We start from the raw sequence: 22,666 nt of genomic DNA, 5'->3' as shown, positions 1-22,666 counted from the left end.
GGATGATTACTATTTAAAATATTTTTTAATACATATTGATATTAATGAAAATGATGAAGTGTGTATCTTTAAGCGATTATTCTTATTATAAATAAGTTGAATCACTTATACATAAAATACAAGATATGAGATATGTTATGTTTAATAATATTCAAGTTAAGACAATGTAATAAATCTGACATTTACCTTAGTAGCCAGTGTTTATTATCTTATTAAATAAAACATATACCTTCAAGATATCACTTTTTTCATGCAGGTGTTGTTGTATTAATACTTAAAAGTATCCAAATTAATTCCATTTTTCAGTATTTCATAATTAAACAATTTAGATCTTAGCTAGAATGATCACAGTACATTGTAGATAGCTCACTAACATACATTTTTAATAATATAAACCTCTTGCAAGTTCTCAAACCTCAGCCACAGGAAACTTAACTATGAGGAATAGATATATTTCTACACTTTTGTTGTATTAATATTAAAACAAATTGTTATTAACATAGGTAAAATATATTTGATGTGATAATATGTGCATATTAGGTCAAATAATAATAATAAAAATAATAATCATTCCATGTAAACAAATATTCACAGGATGTCAAATTAAAAAAAAAAAAAAAATCCTAAATTAAAAACTAAAATATTAAGAAACAGTAACAAAATTAGTCTAATCTATGTTTACATAAAAAAAAAAAACAACTAATAGGATAACATTTGAAAGTATTTTGTTAATCATCACAAAATACAACACAGAAATCATAAAACAAAAAAATACTATAAAATTACACAATTTATAGCCTTATAGGTACTCGGTAGCAGTAAAAATATACATTTATATAACTCCTACCATACATAAATATAAATAGTAGCCCTACTTATTAAAAGTAAAATAAAACTGGTTAACATAATTGTATCGTTTCCATAGAAAAATAAACATATTAATATCCAACATTTCCTGCAATACATGTCAAAACGTATCAGTCTTAAATATTGTCTTATGATTTCAGCGATATATTATATTAAATAATTCCTTGAATAAAATAATATATGGAAACATTGTGGAATGTTACGCTTTTAACGGTATTAAACAGATATAATATTTTACTGAACGTTTTTATTTAAATATATTATCGAAGTCGACTAAAAGTGCTTCTATCACCATATTCTGTTGCATTAGGTCAATTGCCATATTTGTTGATTCAGTTTCTGGCCACATCAGAGTTGGTCCAAAAACAATAGCTAAATTTGGAATGTGCATCCGATTGAATTCTTTGTAACTTGTTACTCTATACACACAATATACAATAGTTAATACAAATCATACATAGTATTTGATAAATTACATTACTTTAATAAGTGTATCAGTAAAAATTTTAGTGTGTCATAGTTGGGTTCAGGTAACGATTTTGTGATGTCACGAAAATGTGATAACTTGTCTTTACGACTATGACTTGCTGAAAAATAAATATTAGATATATTATTTTTAGCAAAACATAACAAATTCTTTAATGCATGAAAGCGGTCTTTGTAGTTAACAATATGATGTTGTTAATAGTCTAATTTCTAAAATTATAAAGGATAATATGTACAAGATTTATGTAATAAATGAGGTAATTATGATTTAATGGAGGAAAATATTAAGATTATGGTCTTAGAAGATATCTTCTAAGTGATCATAATAGTTTATTAACTTAACCTAAAATGTCACTAGATCATACTATTATTAAATTACTATAATATAAATAATGATGAAAATCATGGAATATTTGAAAAATAACTAGACTGACTTGATACTTACTGCCTGCTGAAATAGCTTTGCGGAAAGCATGATAGGGTATAAGAGGTTCTTTAAGTTCTCTAAAAAATAACTTGAGAGCACCAGTTAGAACATGAACGTCCTCTTCTTGGTCAATCACCGAAAGATTATTTTGGTCAACTTGTAATCTTATCTTTTGCACCTGAGATAAATTGCCTGAAGCACGGTATAAGCCATCGGTCTTTAAATTATCTTCACTGATCTCAATAGCTGCCACACAACGCTGAACAAAAGCTGGAATGCGTGGTTGGTCTGTACCAACTACATGTTCTAAGAAACATCCGAATGCATTCTCATCTAAATTAAAAATCAATGATGAAACAAAATGATTATAGGATAAATTATGGTTAAATACCTTTCCAAATTCCTTTTTTAACTAATGATTCCATTGTAGGTCTTCGGTGAAAAAATTTCCGTAGACGGTTTTTAATTTTTGTCTGACGTTCTACATTGGATGTCAAATCTTCCATACTCCCTCCATCTTTTGATTTTACTAAAGAAAAAATAATCATAAAATTATCAATTGCAAAATAAAACCAAGACTTTATCATTTTTTTATTAAACATTCAAAAATAGAAATGATAAATATTAAATTTGAATAAACCAATATTTAAAACATGACTGTTCATAAAATATATATAAAAAAAAAAAAAAGATAAAATAAAGTCAGTGAATGAACTATAATATTTATTAAACTCAATTGATAAACTCTACTGTTTTCCCTGTTTCATTATCTAGACCCTTTACTACAGGATATGACTGTATACAATAAATTAACTAATGTAACCTAAAAAAGAACCAGAATAAATTTTAATAATTGGAACTTACATTTAAGGGATTTGTTCCTATTCAGTTTGTGTTTTTTTTCAGTATCAAGTATTTCATTAGTACGTGTATTTGAAAAGCGAGGACATCTATCAAAGTTACATGGCTAAAAATAAAAAATAAATTTTAGTAAAATATAATGTGTTTAGTAATGATACACTTTTCTAATAGATATTATTACATTATAATACATTACTAACTAGATTTGAAATAACTGCTTGTATTGCATAAAGCCATGACTGGGCTTGGATGTTACATTCATTTTGGAATAATACCTGAGTTCCTAAAACAGTACTGATAACGTAAACGTTTTTACGACTAGATACCTTATCAGCAGGATACACAAGAGCGCCATTCAAATCTACACAAAGTTCTGGTCGTCCACTACCATTTTTCTATAAAATAAAAATATTTATTAATATATACAATAAAATGCTTTAGTCAATATACAAATAATTTACCATTGCTACAAAAGATTTTGCGTCTTTGAAGAAAAGTAAAAACAATTCAGTAAGTATTACATGTGAAATTGTCCAATTTTTTCGAAGTCTCTTTCCATTTTCAGTAATTTTTGTTCGATTTAAAGGGCCCTCTTTCAATACACACTAAGAGAATGGTTTATTTTTTTAGTAAGTTATATAAAAACCAATTAAAACCAATTAATATTTAATTAAAAAAAAAAATAATTACCATATGCCCATCCCATAATTGGGGCCAATTTTTAGGAACATTTACTGTAGACAAGGATGGGCTCCTAAAAATGAAATTAATATAATTGGTATTTCAATATTTTATACAATAAAAATTATACATTTGAATAAAATAAATGTATTTAATTACTTTATGTCCGAAGAATCGTTTTTTTCATTATTATTTTTGTTTGATTTCAATGATGAAGAAGAATCTTCTAAATCTAACTTAAGAGATGATGGGCTAACATTAGATGCATTGTTATTACTTGTTTCAGGCAATGTCCAAGAAGATTCTTTACTATTTTCTTCATAGTAATAAGAACGACCTTTAAAATCTTTTGATGAGAGCCACTAAAATAATAACAAAATATATAATATGTATATAAATTTATACATATATTAATACATAAATGTCAGTTGTACAGTTAAAAAATATAAACAAAAATATTTGTTTTTATTTATCTATTAGTATATTCATAATTTTATTATTGTTAAATTTATATGTGGATAATAAAATTTAATTACGTTATTACTAGTTTTTCTTAGTGAAGCTCAGTATGTATTTATAGGGAAAATTAAATTTATTAATTAATTAAAAAAGGCTTTTTTTAAATCTAATGAAAAAGGATTATTCTATAAACATTTTTAAATAGAACATGTGGACAACACCTGTTCATCTTCAGACGAAATTCCGTCCAAAGCGCTGTCCATAAGCTCATTTTTCCATGCTATAATATCAGACCACTTAGGTCTAAACGAGACACAAATTTCATGATTTGGAAACGTCGCTAAGGCCGAATGCGGCAGAATACTATTGTCGTTTAAGACGAATGACAACGAATCGTCATCGTTGTTCGATTGCAGATCCATGCGATAATATTCAAAATCTGAAGCGCTGGTGGTGGAATCAAAATCGAATAAAGTATCAATTGTTGAGTCCAAGACAGATTCACGGTGAACACTAAATAAATTCCACGGTTCCGACTCCTCAGCCACCGTGTGTCGCAGATATTGCAACCATCTTACTACGTCCGCTTCCATAGGAAGTATAATAGTCGTCGATAAGGAAACCAACGCGTTCAAAAGTCGGCGCAACACTGTCTAATTGACACATACTGACATCCATTCGAACGCGAGTACTTATTAGTTGTTGTTTTTTTTATTACAATTTACATTATATAATTAAACGGATACGACAACGACGACGACAGTAGTCATCACACTGAAGTTCAGTGACTGAACAACAGTCATGCTTTTAACTAAACGATAGAACGAAGTATACGAAACCTGCAGGAAATGTTTAAAATAGATTTGCGACGTAGTATATATTATCAGTAGTATTTGCTGTGTGCTGGCATTTAAATGTCATACTTTAACCTATTATTTCGAAACAATATATTAAAACGTCTAAAATGTCTATAACCTTTAAAAATTAATATACTTACAATTTATAAAATATTTAAGTTTTCCAATTTCTTTTCTTTTTTTTTTTTTTAATAGCATATTGAAAACAATATTTAGGTATCGAGAAGTAAAAATTAATTATTATCGAGGATTAGAATTTATAGTAAAATATTGAAAACACGCAATAAAAATTTATTTTTATTTATTTTTACTATGAATGAATGCTTTAATTCTTAAGTTTTTTTTTAATGTTGTTTTAAATAATGAAAAATTTTAATCAGATGACTTTTAAAAATTTTAAAACCGAAAAACATAATGAGTAGTATTTGAATTAATAATTTTGTGTATTAAGAATTTATCGTCTATGGTTACGAGTTAGAAAGATGAGAAGTTCTTTCAGTTTTATAGATATTTCTGTAAAACCACATTTTAAGCAATTTTATATCAAGAATTACAAATATATTAATAACTGTACGGATTAATTTATCTTAAAAATTAAAAAAATAAATTACGACGATTGTGGTTTAAACAGTAACATTTTTTCATTACTATCCAACTTTTTTTAAACGAGTTCAAAACATTTTTTTTTTTTATTATCACTTATAGGTATTAATTACTGATTAATTATTTGATAAAGTAAAAGTTTTAAAGGTTATACAATAAAAGTTTTCCCGTTAACCCATATAACCGATAATATTCCATTCTTGCATTAATTATTTATTTATAATTATAAATAATTAATTATATTAATATTAGTCTCAATGTCATGTGAATCATAAACTATATTTTAACATTAAATAAATATATATAAATTAGTATTTTTAAGTTAAAAAAATTATTTTAAAAGTTTATATTTAAAAAAAAAACTAATTACGTTTTATTTTTTATTTTTCAGATATTTATTATACACTATGTAAATACGTTTTTTTTACAGTAATTATAAGCGATATACTCGTATAGTCGTATAGTAATGACTGTAGATTTGAAAGAAGAATTCATCTAATGATGAAATTTCAGAGTTCCATTTTATAACTATAATTATATTGGTTTAATATAGACCTATAGTATACTTTTACATGCAATTTAACATATTAGTATGTATAATTATACAAAATATATTCATTGGATAATGAAGTAAAACTAAAAATACAATTGATTTTAGTTAAAAAAAAATTGTTTTTTAAAAATTTAGCAAATACAATGGTGAAATATTATAAATTTAGCACTGTAAAATGTAATAGATTTTAAAACATCTAATTTAGTGTAATTCTGTGCTAATAAATATTACTAAGCAAAATATGAACAATAAAAACAGTTCATTTGATCTGCAATAATTTTAGGATAACAAGCTTAAAATACTTAAACAGCTCAATATAGATGACTGACCCATGTACTATGTAAACAATTATTATAAAATTTAGATTCTAAGCAGAAGTAATGAATGTATTTGATTTGACAATGATATATTTTAATTTTTATGTATGACTATATAAGGCGTGACACTATTTTTTGGATTAGTAGAAGTATTTCAATAGTATTATCTTAATAGTTAAATTATATTAAAATTAGTATTCCAAATTGAAGTAACATACATTTTTTTTCAGTTAGGAAAGTGAATTTGATATTATAGGTATGTAAAAGTAAAAAAATCAGTAATTTTCTTCATAATTTTTCAGCAAAACAAATTTTTGAAAAAAAAAATTTTGTTGTGTAATTTAATACGGTTTTTTTGAGTTATGAATTATAACAAATAATTTAAAAAACAAATAAATATAATTTTTTTATAGATATCTAAAGTTAAAATTTGTATGAAATTAGATATTTAAATTAAGATTAATAATTTTAGATTTAAGTTATTTTGTTATAATTTAAAAATTTAGTTTTGGGTGCTTGAAACATTAATAATTATATTTTATACACAATGATATTTTAAAATATAATGTTTACTTAAAATTTTCAAAATATTACAAATAAATGTAAAACCAATAAGTACATTCATTCCTTGTTTCATAATATTCACCAACATTTGAGAGTACGGGGCAGTGTTTTAGCACTATTTACCACAAAGCCTTTTTCTGCATAATTTTAGATTATCTTTAGATATGTTAATTTGCATCTCGTATATTTTGAACTCCATTATAATAAAAACAAAATATTTGGCAAGTTTGCAAAGACGTTTTTGCATTTAATAAAATATAAAAAAGTGCCAAACAACTATACACACACAAAAAAAAAAAAATAAATAGTTTTAGAATATAAAAATATTACTTTTATTTTAATTGTGATAACATATTCAAACAGTAAAAATATTAGTTATAGTAATGTTCAACCAGACTAATAAAAGGTCTATGCATTCAACTATTCAAGGTGAGTATAATAATGTTGCATAATATGGTCATTTTAAATGCAATTATAACAGTTATGTCAATCTGCCACCTGGTGGGTTTTATAAAAATTGGTCACTGATAAGTCATCTTTCAAATTTACATGACATAGGTTTTTTTTTTAAGTGACTCTAATTATTTGAATTTTTAACATTAAAAAAATGTATGTATAAAATCAGTCTACAATTTTAAATAATGACATTTTTAATATTTGTTATTATGCTTAAAAATACTTCATCTTTATTCATATTATTTATATTCAAGGTTTTTTGATAAGATTTCTACATCTGACTAAACCACTTATTACCTACCAACAAAAGGTTTACTTGCATAAATATTTTTACTCAATTAAAATTAAATTAAGTAAATAGTTACATGATTAAAATAAAATAATAGTTTAAGTTAGTTTTTTTCATAATTACTATTAATTAATTTATCATGCATTTTTTTCTCAATGATTAATTATTATAAGTATAGAATCATGTATCAAAACAATTTTGTTTATTTACCAAATTTTATACCAAAATATTTGAAAAATAAAATATTTTTAATGAAAATTGTACCAGATTATTTAAACAATATAGGGGAATACCAGAGCTCAGTTTTTTCTTTTTCTCTAATCCAGACATCACATTGACAAAATGCATCTATATAAACTTATTTAATTTTTTAAGGTTTGACATATCTAATTTGATTTATATTTTCTTTAATGACTTTTAATAGAAAACTGTAAATTTAATTGATAGTCATATTTTTTTTTAAAGGTAATTTTACTCTAGATTACTAAAAAACTATAACAATTATTTTAAATGAATATAAATAATTTTTACTTTGCATAAGTATAGTTTAATGATATTACTTGCTTTTTTTGTTTGCTTGTTCTATAAAATTACTTATTTTATTTTGTAATTTTTAAAATAAATAAATTTAATTTAGATACATTAGTAATAATTTCGTTATTATTATCAGTCGTTTACTTTGAATACCAAATATTAGAAATAATTATAAATAATCAAAAATTTATAATATTAACTGAGATTAAAAAAAAAACTTTTTTAATCTAAAAATTAATAAAAATAGTTTATATTTTTAATTTTTTTTTTTTAAATATTAATATTCTAAATATATAACATGCATTTTATTAGTATAATGTCAATTATTCTCATTCATTGAATTTTAATTAAATCAAAACAAAGTTCTAAGTGTCATTATCAACAATATACTTGTAAATAATATAAGTTAGTAGTTATCTATTCTGTTACGTATTTTACTGAACTACATTGTAATTATTATAAATACTAAACATATTTATCAATATAAATTTAACAGCATTTAATTTAGAAAACCTTTTTAAAAATAAACCTATTTTTAAGTAAATATCTAGTTCTTTAATTTAATTAGCTTTAGAAGGAGATTTTTGTTAATTTTATAATGAAATGCAATTTTTTCATTGCATAATATATAATATATATTTAATGTCAATTGTAATTTATAAACAGATTAAATTCAGTTTTGGTTTTGTGAAAAAAATTGACATCTTTAGTAAATAATAGAATATGAAATAATTAGAATTTTTTACATGACAAGATAAATTATCAATAAAAATTAAAAATTACAAAGAACTTAAATGTGGTTTTTAAGGAATTAGATAAGACAGCAAAAATATGAAATTATATTTTTACAGTTTGAGTTTGATTAGTAAGGTATGATCATAACTTTGTTTACCAGGAGCTTAAATATCATCAGATTAGTTTACTTCACATTCATTATAATTTTATAAAATAAAATTATTTTCCGTTAATTTTATTAATATAAAATCATTGAAACTATATAATTACTAAACAAGTTTTGATTTCAAACTATCCATTTCAACAAGTAGTTTTTTTTTAAAGAGTTTTAAGTTCAGCAATTTTATTGAGACCTTGATCACAGCCAAAACAGAAGAATTTAAGCAATTTATTGTTAATTTTAAGACATTTTAGTTTAATGTCAGATAGGCCAGAGCACTTTGTATGAGCTAGGAACATTAAGATTATCAAAGCATGAATTACTTACAGCAATAATATACATTATTAGCCATAATAAAAAACGTTTAAGTCAATTGTCACTATGTGAGTATGATATATACTATAGTGAACTATCTATTATAATAAGAAATAACGATAAAAAGATGAGATGAGAAAATATTTTGTGCACACAGTAACTGAAAATCAATAATTGATTTTAGTGTATCTAAAATTTTTATCAATAAAAATATTTTTAGTGCAAATATAATTTAGTTATAGTATTTTATGATAATACCTTATACGTGATTTATTTTTACCTTTGCTCCAGTTGACTGATTTACAAAACATGGTAATCCAGAGGCTGGATCAGCTTGCATTATCCATCCTACAGGTGTCTCACTAATAGGTTTAATTTTTGTTTTTAATGGTGGAGTATTATCATTAGGTTCATATTCTTCATCCAATTCAGCTAATGGAGATGAACTTTGACTTTGACTACCTGAATTAATTGTTCCAGCACTACTATGTCGACTAATCTTGTCTTCCTATATTAATAGAAAATAAAAATTTTGAAATAATGTTTATAGATAATAGATTAGTATATATGATAAATATTAAATAACATACATCAACTATACGGTGTTTAGGCGAAGACCAGGTACGTTCAAATGCTTCACCATGGCCTAGAGTAACATCTAATATTGTCGGTGAAGAATTTCGAATTGGATATCTTTTAGAATAAGAATCCACCTTAAAAATATAAAAAAAGACTATTAATAAAATGGTGATACTTAAAATATAAAGCAAAAGTGTAAGTGAAATAAAAATTGGGTCAATGAATTTAATATAAAAAAATAAAATACAATGATTACTTAAAATGAAACAAACTACAAGAGAAAATAATACAGTTGATTTTCATGGTTAATTAAACCAGGCAAATATTGTTTTCCTAAGTTTTTTTTTTATAGACTAGCCTGTTTAACATGTAATGATAATAATATTGTGAAAGTAACATGGACAAAATTGATTATGCCAAGAGAAAACAGTTGAATAATAAAGTATCTCAATTTAGAGACATTTATTCAAATCAGCTTTTTTTAAATTTAATCCATAATTATACTTTATTAATGAAATAAATAAATTATTAATACAAATATTTATGTATGTGATTGTAAATTGTCAATATTTAATCAATAATAGTACATAAATATTTAATTGCTGAAATAATAATTTTCTAGAGATTTTTTTTTTATAGTATTAATATGTTTTATTTCATTGTTGATTGATATTGTTAGCAAATGCCTACTTAAAAATATAGAAAAAAAAATAAAATTTAGAATTTACTTACTTCAGTTCTATAAATATTATACATTACAACTTTTAATATGTATCTCTATGATTTGTTTCCATCACACTTGTACTTATTTAATATTTATGTAATTTTATTATGAACGAGCTATAAGAATGTGTAGGTACTGTTATCTTGAAAATATAATATCTAGAATATAGAATTTAAACAAGTACCAAGAAGTTCAAATTAATATTATAGTGTTTTAGTAGCTGTATCAATAAATAAAATATATCTTATTGATATTAGAGAATGGAGTATACACTTAAAAATATAGCCCATAAACATGTATTTTAAATGAAGATAAAAGTGATTATAGTAAGCTAATTTGAATAAATAGTTGACACAATGACATAGATATGATATATGTATTATCCATAAATAATAGCTACAAAACTATATTACTTCTTAATATCTTTACTACATTCATTTGAACTCAAAAAATGTATTTTTATATCAACAAATTTCTCATAAAGTTTAATATTTTAGTCTGATCCTCTAAAAATAAAATACTACTCAAATGCCTTACAAAATATTCTTGCTAATGTATAAATTACTATGTAATTATTAACTAAAGATTTAAACATCTTCAATTTAAACCAAAACAGTAACCTGGACTTTCTACTTTAATTTTTTTTAAACAGTATTGTATTATGATTTATGTTACTATTCATAAGTTTATGTATAATTTGCTTATAGCTTACTTAGTGTTGTATATTGGTCAGTAGCTTTCTTACTCTTAATGATTGATTAGGAAATAACATATTTAACCCTAATTTTACTTTAATAATTGTTTGAATATTTTAAAAGCCTAACAATGAATATTTCAAATAATAATTCTTACTCTACGATTTCTGGCTAAAGATGTTCGTTTTCTAGATCCATGCATTCTCAATGAATCTTGATCACTATCAGTAATACCCAATGAATCACCATCTAATAGACTATCTGTTGATCCACCTGTGAGATCTGCACTAGTACTATGTGCATCAGGTGTAGATATTGATTTTGATAAAACAGAATCACTAATCATAATTGATTCTTCATCATCTGGTTTGCTTTCTTCAATAATATTTTCATTAGTCATTATGTTTTTAGCCCATTTATCACGTTCATGTTTTGTTTTAAAACTACCAGTATAACAAAGTTTATTTTTAGGAATTTGTCCATTGTTACTTATGTCAGATTTTTCATTAACTTTCAAATTTTGAATAGATATTACAGCAGGTTTACGAATGTTTTCTAGTAAGTTCTGTACTTTAGAAGACTCGTAATTTAATGTATTTTTGTTCAAAGGTAACGATTTTAGCTCAATTTCTTGAGCAAGTTCTTCTAAAGAGCTGGATAATTGTAGTGAAAGTTGCTCTTTAATATCACATTTTTTAACATTAACCTGGCAATAGCCAGAATTTTCTTGGTTAACTGTTACAACAGTTTTATTTTTTCGGTTTAACACTGGTGACAATATATTATTCTCATTTTGAATATCAACTCGTTTAATATCACTAACCACGTCATCAACAACTAAGTCATTGACAGATAAAACGGTCGTGTTTTCTAAAGGAATGTTTTCGTAGGACGGAGTTAAAGGTTTTTCAAAAATAGTACGTTTAAGCACTTGTGGTTTTTCTACTTTAATTTTCTCCTCGCCTTTGGATAAACTAGGCCTACTAGGCGCTCGTGGAATTTCTTTAACAAAGGTAGCTGGAACATAAAATGGCTGACCTGAACTGCGTATAACTTGCCACCAATCATCATTAGTTTTTTTCAACAAAAGTAGTTTCTCGCCTTCTTTGATTGATACACGCTTGTTTTCTCTAGTCTTGTACTCAAAATCATAGAGAACCCTAACCTTAGTGTCGGAAATATCCATTGTGCCACAGTCATCGTAAATTTGACACCTGAAATATAAATTATAATTTTTTAATTAAATCTTTTGAAATAAAATATTATAGAAAAACAAATTAATGTATGTGTATTTAATGTTCTAACATATTTTTTTGAAAGACAGCCATACATTTTTAATTTCACAATCTAAGGCAAAATATATATTTAAAAAAAATACTGTTTCATGAAAATTTAAAATAAAATTTTGAAATAATAATTAATAAGTTTATAAACATTTGACATTTAGATGAATAAAGCAGTGCCATTAAGGTACCTAGTAAAATATTGATTATTTAAACTTTCAAAGTATACATTTAAATATTCAAAACAAAATTTTGCTTTACAATATAAAAATAAAAAATGATAATTATTAAAAATGTTGTTGTATAATAATTTAAAATAATTTAAGAAAAAAAATGGATTTTCAAAAACAATTTATAATACTTTTTAAGATAATGAGGACTTACTATTAAAAGAATTAATAAACATACCGTTGACTGTCAGTTGTTAAAAATCATTAATATTTAAATAAAAAAATAAATTAGAGTAATATTATTCAATTGATCATAGAAATTTTAAATTTTCATTAACTATCAATTATATTGTCTAAAATAATTTACTTATTATATAAAGTATACAGATTGTAATATTTTTTTTATAATAATAAAAAAAAAACTATCAACTCTTAATAGTTCAAATTGATTTATTTAACACTCCTTGAACTTTGAGTTAGCGAGAGTCAACTGAATAAAAAATACATTTATGTTTTCTCAAATACAATCATTGGCATTGCAACATTATTTTATTTTTTTGCACAGTAAAGATCAGTGAAGTTTAAAAGTTTCAAAATTCATTAAATTATGGCCATGTTAAGTACCTGCAACATTTTATTTTTGGCAGAATTACAAAAATATTTTAAAGGTCAGTAGTTCAAACTTGAAAAATTGTAACTAAGACCTTTAATATGACAGTCCAGCACAGAAAATTCTCATAATATATAGGTATAATTATTATGTTTAATTTAAATCAGAAGTTTTTAACTGTGATTCATGAATTCATGTTGGATTCCAACGCATAGTCAGTTTTTCTAATCATAAATATAGAACATATTATGTGAGCAACAATGTAATTGTTAGATATTAATTTGAGATTTTTATTTTTTACAGGAATTACAGCAACTAAGTTTTATACATAACTTATTTTTAATAAACATAACCCTTATTGTAAAAAATTGTATACAAAAAAAAAAAAGAAAAAGATTATTTGAAAAAATATTTTAAATAGTGTCCCATTTTAGTATTTTTTATAAGGGATCCACACATACTTCAAAATTTAATGAACTTCAATTCTAAATCAAATATTTTGATAGTCATTAAGGATTATCTACTTTTTATGAAAATTCTGAGCTAAAATACAATTCTGTTTTGAATTTATCAATGATTTAACAAATGACTGTCTTAAAGACACTAATAATTATTTTGTGATTATAGAAGATCAGCAAAAAGCATTGATGAGGATACCAAACATAACTGATTATAATAAATCTTGACATGGAAAAAGTACTATTATCTGTCAAGTATCGTCAATACCATCATCGTCTGGCGTTGGGTGCCTCAATAATAAATTAAGTAGAACCTGTATGAGTGCTGTCAAACGGTTTTTGATGTGTGCATGTGTAGAAGTTCGTCAAGCATAGCTAAAAAGGAGGGGAAGGGGATAAAAGTTTGACTTTTATCTAGGGTCTCAACCTGGAACTATAAAATAACGAGTGACGAAGACATGTCTAGGACTCAACCTTGAACGTACAACTACCAACGGACAGCACTGACCAAAGACGAAAACCATGTCCAGTAAACATTATACTTCAAGGCCGTCCCAAACTCCCAACCCGGGAACATAGGACAACACGATTTCTTATAACTCACCAAAATGTCACGCGAAAATCCCATTGGAAACACGACCTTGGCCGTCCAAATCCTCTGGGTGCACAACGAAGGCGGACGCAGCTATCGCGTACCGATGATAAAAATGGGATAGCGAAAAATCAACACACACAGAAAATAATAACAAGTAAAGATAATTTATGACAATTTATTATAATAATTGAACAGTTTTATCGAAACCGGACGCATACGCGGTGGACGTGACTCACTACCGTGCAATTTATCGTTTCTAATCGACCGTTTGACATCGTCGTCATACACATATTTTATACGATATACATTATTATTATTATTATTGTTGTTGTTGTTATCCTGCGACGGTACGCGACGACGGGCGACGAGCTGACAGGACGTCAGTGTTGCGGACGGCAGACAGCGGCCGATTACACGATTTTTGCGTGCAAAATACGATTTGCGAAACGCAAATGTGTTACACAGCGCACTATCTCAGCTGAGGAGTAGGAGTGCCGAATGATCGTGGTAAACTATTGCGGACAAAATGTGAATATTATGAATAATATCTTATTAGATTTTTCAATTTTGTGGCATTGATGTGTCGGTGTCTCGGTGACGTAATCTTACAAATCTAATCGTCAGATGTCGTTGCGATCAACTACTTAGTACTTGCCCGACACTTATACTTTATTATCTAACTAAAGCGTAAAAGCGTAAACTATAGGTTCAGATCAATGATAACAACCGGCCCACAGGCCACAATTATTAACTATTAAGATATTCCATGATATCGTTAATTATTAGTTATTAGTTGTTACATAGGTATTAGTATTTTAGGTAATTTAAAATTTTATATCCGTATTGACTTGACCGAATTCGACGATCATTGTTTTTGTGCCGTCATCACTTGTGTTCTGTTTCTGTATCCCTGTGGGCTGTGATATTAATATTATATGTTTTGCTAGTTTAGTACTTTTATCTAATTGTTGTGTATCATATCGGTGTATTGGTTTTACCAGAATCTTTGATTGTTCGAGTTTGATTACTCCGCGGCTGTATGCCTGCTGCGGAAAATGGAACTCCAAGACACATTCTATAGTAAATCGGAATACGTAGAAACGGTAATCTAGCTTAAAAGCTTTATTGATGTATAATATATTTTATACTTAAAACAACATTTTTACAGACTACTGGCAATAAAGTGAGCCGTCAAGCTCAAATTTATGGCTCTCAAAATATTATTCTGAACGGTAAAGTCATACTGCAGTCTGGTGTGATGATACGAGGTGATCTAGCTAGTGTTAAAATGGGCCGGTACTGTTTTGTAGGCAAAGGTTCAGTTGTAAGGCCACCCTGCAAAAAATTCAGTGGAGGGTAATGTCACAGAATTTAATATTATTTATTATTTTAAATATTTACTAACCAAAGAGTAGGAAAGACTATAGTCTAATAATAATACATGATTATCTGTAATAATTTTTAACGACATATTTTAAAAGTGATAAAAATATTTACCTATTTACTTATGTCTCAAATTCTTATTTTTTTTTTTTTTTATGAATTTGATAAAATTTTATTTACAATCTAATTATATAGCATAATAGCATAATGAGTAAATTTGATAGTAGATACAAATGGTTTAATGAAAATTAATGAGAAAACCATTTATAAACAGTATGGCCTACTGTAAATTTATATCATTTTATTTTTTTTAATAAACGAATCCATCAATATGATTTCACTGGTGCATTAATGTAATTTGGTTTGATTTGTTATTTAATGAGAGAGAGAGTTTAGTTCAATATTAGTTGATATTTTTTCTAATATTTTATCAATGATTGGTTATTTAAAGACGAAAAAGATCAGTAATCAAGTTTAACAAAGTCAGATAATTAGTAAATTCTGTATTAAAAAACTTAAAAAACAGTTCAGATAAATCTAAAGTATTATCAATTTAAAAATATACTGATACTTAGTCTTTACATTAATTTTGTTTCATTCATAATATTATAATTCATTAATAAATATTTATTCGTTAAATTCAAAACTTTACTATTTTTTTTTTTTTTTTTTAAATAGTTATTAAAATTTTAATCCCAATTATCATAAACTTCTTAGCACCCCAAACAAATTTCATTGGGTGCATTAGGCACCCAAACACTTGTTTACAAGGTGCCTATGTTTGAATGAGTGTTATGTTTATTAATTTTGTACCCTGAGAATAACTGGATATTATATATTTTATATTATTTAATTAAAAAATGTTGCTATGAGACGAATTTAACATAGAATTAATTTTTTTTTTGTCTTATTTGTAATTAAAAAATCTGTGTATATTTTAGCTAAATAATTTTAATAAGAAAAAAAGAAGATATTTAGAAGATTGTACATGATAATAAGTCCTCATAAAAAATAAAAACATATATGATGGTTCTATATTCTATACAACTGATAACTGTACGAGGCAGTTGATTTGTGTAAATGTGATTGTCATAATTATACAGATGGTGGATTCAGTAGGAGTAAAAACACTGATATAGCTATACATCTGCTTAATAAAAACTGGTCATCACTGAGTACAGTTCTTAAATTGAATAAATTATAGATCCAACAATGACAATAATAATAAATTATGAACTATTTTTGAGATAAGTCATTTTCATTACCATGATTTTAATACAACAACAAATAAAACATTATTCTAATTAAAATGTTTAATATGTATTTTTATTTTAAATAATTATACTAAAGATTGTAAATCCATAGTATTTTATTTAGTTTTAATTTTAATTAATGGCAGTGGTATTTAATACAAAATTATTGCATTAATTTGTTGTAATACAAAATAATTTTAGGAAGTATAAAAAAATTGGTTAACATTTAAAATTTTACTGCCTTACCATTTCATACACACAAAACTGTTAATGCTTTAATTAAAAATATTTATCATTATTGCTATTAATTATAAAAGTGTTATTGTCTCACCACATGATCATTTTTATTAGATATATTTAATTTGACATTAAATTAAAGCTAATACTAAAGTATAAAACTATAAAATAAAGCAAATTATATTATCAACCATAATATAACTGGTCTATTCTTAATCATAATAATATAGTCATTAATTGTGACAATATCATTCTTCGATAACTAGTAATTACCCTTTTCACGTATAATAGATGTTTGTAGATATATGTACAAAAATATATTAAATTATTTATTTCCATATTTTTCTGATTAAGTTTAAAATTTGTTTCCTCTTTTCTCATATTTAAAATAATTGTAGAGTGTTTTATTTTTATTTTTTTTATACTTTTACATCGGCTTGGATCTTTTATTATTTCAGACATGTGAAAAGAATCTAACATTTATAAAATTAATAATATCAAAAGCTAAAAATATCATGGCGATAATATTTTTACTTAAGCCTTCATTTACTTAGCACCAACTATATCTTCAGGGAAAAATATTACCTTAATTTTAATTCCAACTCCTAACCCTAAAGTCAATTAATTTGTATTATTAAAATTTGATCATGATATATAAACATTGACGTATTTAATAATTTATATAATAGATTTACTTATTTTGCTCTTCAAATTGGAGATCATGTACACATTGGTGAACAAAGTGTCATTCAAGCAGCTATCATTGGATCTTATGTACACATTGGAAAAAATGTTGTTATTGTAAGTGTATAATATATTTAGATCATTATATTTTCACTTATTTCACCATAATTTTTTTTTTTTTTTTAGGGTAAAAGATGTATACTTAAAGATTGCTGTATGATTGGGGATAACACAGTACTTGCACCTGATACTGTAGTTCCTTCATTTACACATTATTCTGGTTCTCCAGGCATGCAAATTGGTCAATTACCAGTATGTACTCAAGATCTGTCAACTGATTATACCAAATCATTTTATGATCACTTTGTTCCATCTATTGATAATTTATAGGATAAAAAAATATGGTTTTAACTTTTTTAATTTAAAATTTATTGTATATATAAAATAATATATGTTTTGATAATATGTAATAATTATCTAATTTTGACATGTTTTACAAGTCTGTTTTTTTTGATCTTTTTCAAAATCTACAAACACCTTAGCTGGTAACATGTGTTCTAATAACATGTTATTCTCAGCCGGTAATCCCAAACATGCTTTGAGTATGTTTTCAATACATGCTCTTTGGCGAAAGAGAGAATTGACTACTGGAGCTCCTATAACACAATAAATAATTATTTATCTAATATTTAATAATTTATTAAATATTTACCTTTTGGTACTACAGGAGCTTTAAGTAAGTATGACAAAGCAGTAAATATTGGATGTAAAGATGTATAATCTGATTTATCTGATCCAATTTCAATTCTGTTAAAAACATCTGCCAGTATAAATAAATCCAATATAAGAGGAGCTGCCAATAATGAATCTTCACATGTATTATGTATGACTAGTGTATTTATTCCATTCATGAATATTTCTGATGTATACTCATCCAAAGCCCTTTTGGAATCTTTGACATATGGCACATACTTAATAACTACACAGTGATCTGGTTTCTCATTTGGTTTGTAAATTATGTTATTCGATTTAACCATGTCATCCACTACATTACTTTTAGAGATCTCTTTTGAACGAAATTGTTGAGGTGCTGACAAATTATATCCATCATTGTTTCCTAAATGATTATAACTTACAATGGACACTGGTTTGATGCCAGCAGTCACTAGAAAGTCTACTAATACAGATTTCAATTTTGTTTGTCCTGATTTGAAATCATCCCCAGCAATATGTACACACCATTTTTCAGCTAATTCTATTACACCTTTAACAAAAGTGTTTGATGGTGATCCGTTTATATAAGTACACTGAAATCATAAATTAAAAAAATTTAGTTGTTTCTAAAACTTATAAAAAAAAATCTTACTCCTTCTAAAATGGATGCAACAGCAAATAAAGTGGATGGTGATATTTCTGATTCATTTTTGCAAATTGATCTTAAAAGATTGTCTGATGTATCATTAAGTCCTTTGATCTCTTCACTAAAACGTTCTGTATTAGCAGTCCATATTACAATCACCTGGTCCAGTTCTTTACATTTCTTAAAATCCCTAATATCTGTCCTGATTTGATCAAGTACTTCTGACTTTTTTTCCATCTTTATAACATTATCTGCACGAGTAGATTGATTAGCTGCTATAAATTCAGGTATATAAATTGAAGGTCTTGGAATAATTTCAGACATTTTTTTCATTAATTTTTTTTGTAAATCAATATCTAACACCTAAATTATAAACAATAATTATTTCAAAAATATTAAATTTTGAACACAATTATTATAATATTACTTCTGATCTTTTTATAGCTTGGCCTAAGTCCATACTTGAAATGTCCCAACCGTCAATCTCTATGTCATTGGGGTTTATCATAGGTACTAAGTTTTTTAACGGTACATAAACATCTTTTCCAGTAGAATCCATACCAACACGCACAGTTGATGATTGTGTAATTGAACCAAACCAATTTGGAGACTTAACACCTGATTTTGTTTCCCATGTATAGCCATATTTATTCGCAATAATACCCGCCACTAAAGTGGAACCATTGTTGCCACCTAAGCCAACCAACATTAATCCAGTTTTTGGCACCACTCTCTTTGTCCGGATCTTAAGTTTTGTAATGGTAGGCTTAATCTAAACAAAATAATTTATATATTATAAATGTTAATTAAATTATTGTACAGTTATATAAAAAAAACCAACCATCATCATACGCAATCATAAATTTTAACTAAGGGTGATACTAGCAGCAGCATCATATAGTAATAAGTAATTTGCGTAAGTAAAATTGCGTCATTTAAAATTTAAGTTCAATTTTCATTCCGCCACTGGGTATAATTGTGTAAATATATAATATATTAATATTATATATTTCTATAAAAAAAACACATGTTTAGATTCTGAGCGAAACATTGACTATTATATTCATTTTTATTTTTGTATGGAGACACTCTTTAATTTTTACTGTAGAAAAAAATACTTTGATGTTTAACTTTTATATCTTCTTTAATAGGTAAGTAGATTTACTTGGTATCTACTTTAGGGAATCAAAAATAAAAAAAGAAGAAATTTGGTAACCAGTCTGGTAGTTTAGTTGGTGTCAAGTGTTAGTGTACTTTGCCATTGAGTAAATATGTGAAAATAAATGTAGGTATCTATTGTTTACAGTGTTTACACCAAAAAAAACTAGTTTTATTTTTTTAGATTTTGAGTATTGGAAGTTGTTGAATCTTAAAACTATTAACTTTCCTTTCTCTTTAGTATCAACTAGATCCGATTAGCTACCAAAAACTACCCTCAAAGTTGAAAATCCGAACATTTTAACCAAAAAGTGATGATAGATGGAAATTAAACATTATTGTAGTGAGTTTTTATGCATTTTTAACTACAAAATAGTTTTATTATGATTTGATAACATTTTAATTTCAAATGCATATAAAAAAATGTGCTAATGTATTTTTATACAAATATACAAGAATAATTTTTGTGGAATATTGTGTTAATTTTTTAAGAACTTTGATCCAGTAAATATTTTTTTATCGACACTTAGAAAAACAATTAAGAAAAATTGAAAACTTAATCTTATTATGAAAATGATAATATAAACATCGAGTAAAAATTTCCAGTATCTATTATTATTATTATTATTATTTTTCTGAAACACAATAAAATATCAAAAATTTCTTGTGGAGAAATGTCCTATTATATCAGTGAATATTGAATGTCGTAAACATTTGAACTTGAAATGCTTATAAATAGAGTAAGGATGTTGATGACTTTTGCATTTTTTTTCCTTTTATTTTGTACAATGCTATCCTTGCTAAAAATTTGTTTCATGTTCCCTTGATGCAGAATATTTTAATTTTATTTTGCATTTTTTTGTTTTTTTAACATTTTAAGTCATTTTTTCATCTTTTAGGGCATTTTTTGTACTTTTTATACAATTTGGGGCATTTTTCACAAATTATAGATTTTAGGGCAAATGTTACACAAAATATGTTACGCAAATATTTTTAATATAATTTTTTTTTATTTATATTTTACTTTTTAATTTATTTTTAATATTGAAATTTATTTATAAATTATTTAAATGCTTCTAATATTACACCCATTATTATACCCATATCTCTAATAAAAATTATTATTTATAAATAAGTTTTTTTCACTTACTTAATTAGTATTTTAGATAACTTTTAAGGTCATATTGTTGTACTTCGTTCAGTTACGTATTGTAGAAATTAAAAGTGAATTTGAAAAATTAGAATAATTATAGGAAATTGCAGAGAATTAACTGAGTGAAACCTCGTATTCGAGGTCATCATGACGTTTTGAAAAAGTTATTGTAGGGAGAGAATTGAAGATAATAGATAAATTATGATTATTATCCATTAGTAAATAAGTTAGGTATTATTATATGTGTAATAATAATATGTTGTATACAATAGTATAATTATTATAATAAAATTGACTTATTTCATACATACACCAGTTATAAACCTCATTGGGTATAGGCTATAATATATGAGAAGAAATTATGATTATATGATAGGTATAATATTATCTAAAAGAGAACTTGCATAAGACAGAATACAATAAAATTAAGCTTGTAAATATGTATTATGATACAATACAAGAAATAAATTAAAATCATTAAAATTATTTGATACTGTAATACAGTTATTTATTTATTAGTTATTTAGTTTATAATCTATAGAATTTATGGCCAACTGTATTTCCTTTTATACAAAAAGATTTATTCATCTAGTAGGTAATTCTAGTTTATTACGCTTTTTCTTACATGTCGCATATAGATATATACAATATCATATTTTCAGTAAAATTTTAACTGTTGCTCTTTTTCTTCACTATAGTCACCTACACACAACATGTTCAGTATTCATTTTTAGTATATAATTCAACTATTAATCACTGATGTATTGATTTCCGTAATGTCTTTTGTGGATAGATACAAATAGTTGTAGATAAAATCATAAAATTGGATCTATATGTATTTTGGAGGATATCAAATTTAAAATTCTGAGAACTCATTTTATAATCAGTAAACAAACAAAAATTAAGAATAAACAGAAATGTTAATCTAAACAAAATTTTGATTAAATTATTTTTACTTTTTAATACTAAAATAAATTACAAAATTTCAAATTTTTACTAAGTATTTATAAAGTTTTATTTTAATAGATAAATTAAAAATTTATACAAGGTACTTTAAGTTTTTAATAATTTCAACTTATGTAAAGGAAAACAATTTTATCAAAAGTCAAATCAATTATTTATAAGTAGAGTTAGATGTTGATGACCTAAAACTCCTAAAG

At 25.0% G+C, this 22,666-nt stretch overlaps 3 protein-coding genes across 4 annotated transcripts in view; 1 reads left to right on the top strand and 2 right to left on the bottom strand.

Annotated features, from left to right (window-relative positions):
• Window positions 1-687: 687 nt before the first annotated feature.
• LOC112604149 (rho GTPase-activating protein 9-like) lies at window positions 688-14,592 on the bottom strand. The gene is made up of 13 exons (XM_025353045.1): window positions 14,288-14,592; window positions 11,320-12,376; window positions 9,755-9,877; window positions 9,445-9,672; window positions 3,482-3,684; window positions 3,332-3,395; window positions 3,103-3,246; window positions 2,842-3,036; window positions 2,645-2,747; window positions 2,172-2,309; window positions 1,799-2,113; window positions 1,349-1,454; window positions 688-1,286 (listed from the first exon to the last, which is right to left on the bottom strand). Exons 2-13 carry the CDS (start codon window positions 12,346-12,348, stop codon window positions 1,115-1,117), a joined length of 2,820 nt encoding a protein of 939 aa, XP_025208830.1. The 5' UTR covers window positions 12,349-12,376; window positions 14,288-14,592; the 3' UTR covers window positions 688-1,114.
• Window positions 14,593-14,638: 46 nt separating this feature from the next.
• LOC112604153 (dynactin subunit 5) lies at window positions 14,639-18,264 on the top strand. 2 transcript variants are annotated; one of them, XM_025353052.1, is made up of 5 exons: window positions 14,639-14,785; window positions 15,280-15,381; window positions 15,447-15,634; window positions 17,841-17,952; window positions 18,022-18,264. In XM_025353052.1, the coding sequence occupies exons 2-5, from the start codon at window positions 15,334-15,336 to the stop codon at window positions 18,223-18,225; spliced, it is 552 nt and encodes a 183-aa protein (XP_025208837.1). In that variant the 5' UTR covers window positions 14,639-14,785; window positions 15,280-15,333; the 3' UTR covers window positions 18,226-18,264. The 2 variants fall into 2 exon arrangements, with proteins under 2 accessions (XP_025208837.1, XP_025208836.1); XM_025353051.1 differs by having other exon boundaries at window positions 14,639-14,806.
• A 21-nt stretch (window positions 18,265-18,285) lies between these two features.
• Window positions 18,286-22,666, bottom strand: part of LOC112604150 (inositol-3-phosphate synthase) — an 8,534-nt gene continuing 4,153 nt past the window's right edge. The window contains exons 2-5 of the mRNA XM_025353046.1: window positions 19,623-19,967; window positions 19,202-19,558; window positions 18,548-19,142; window positions 18,286-18,491 (exon numbers count right to left, since the gene is read on the bottom strand). Of these exons, the coding sequence (XP_025208831.1) occupies window positions 18,313-18,491; window positions 18,548-19,142; window positions 19,202-19,558; window positions 19,623-19,967 (1,476 nt within the window). The 3' untranslated portion in view covers window positions 18,286-18,312. The remainder of the gene's footprint in view (window positions 18,492-18,547; window positions 19,143-19,201; window positions 19,559-19,622; window positions 19,968-22,666) is intronic.

This window comes from Melanaphis sacchari, unplaced genomic scaffold (assembly GCF_002803265.2).
Source record: "Melanaphis sacchari strain LSU unplaced genomic scaffold, SCAv2.0 Contig11_pilon_pilon, whole genome shotgun sequence".
Lineage (NCBI taxonomy): Eukaryota > Metazoa > Arthropoda > Insecta > Hemiptera > Aphididae > Melanaphis > Melanaphis sacchari.
This window is presented reverse-complemented; position numbering and strand designations above follow the sequence as displayed.

What these genes read in the sequence shown, in the direction of transcription:
- LOC112604149 (XM_025353045.1), bottom strand. Translation starts at nt 12,348, where the DNA reads ATGGATATTTCCGACACTAAGGTTAGGGTTCTCTATGATTTTGAGTAC. An exon ending in CTTTAGCCAGAAATCGTAGA is followed by an intron (nt 9,878 to 11,319) that starts GTAAGAATTATT and finishes TATATTTTTAAG; the next exon opens with GTGGATTCTTATTCTAAAAG. An exon ending in AATTATGGGATGGGCATATG is followed by an intron (nt 3,247 to 3,331) that starts GTAATTATTTTT and finishes CCATTCTCTTAG; the next exon opens with TGTGTATTGAAAGAGGGCCC.
- LOC112604153 (XM_025353052.1), top strand. Translation starts at nt 15,334, where the DNA reads ATGGAACTCCAAGACACATTCTATAGTAAATCGGAATACGTAGAAACG. An exon ending in AATCGGAATACGTAGAAACG is followed by an intron (nt 15,382 to 15,446) that starts GTAATCTAGCTT and finishes ACATTTTTACAG; the next exon opens with ACTACTGGCAATAAAGTGAG. An exon ending in TTGGAAAAAATGTTGTTATT is followed by an intron (nt 17,953 to 18,021) that starts GTAAGTGTATAA and finishes TTTTTTTTTTAG; the next exon opens with GGTAAAAGATGTATACTTAA.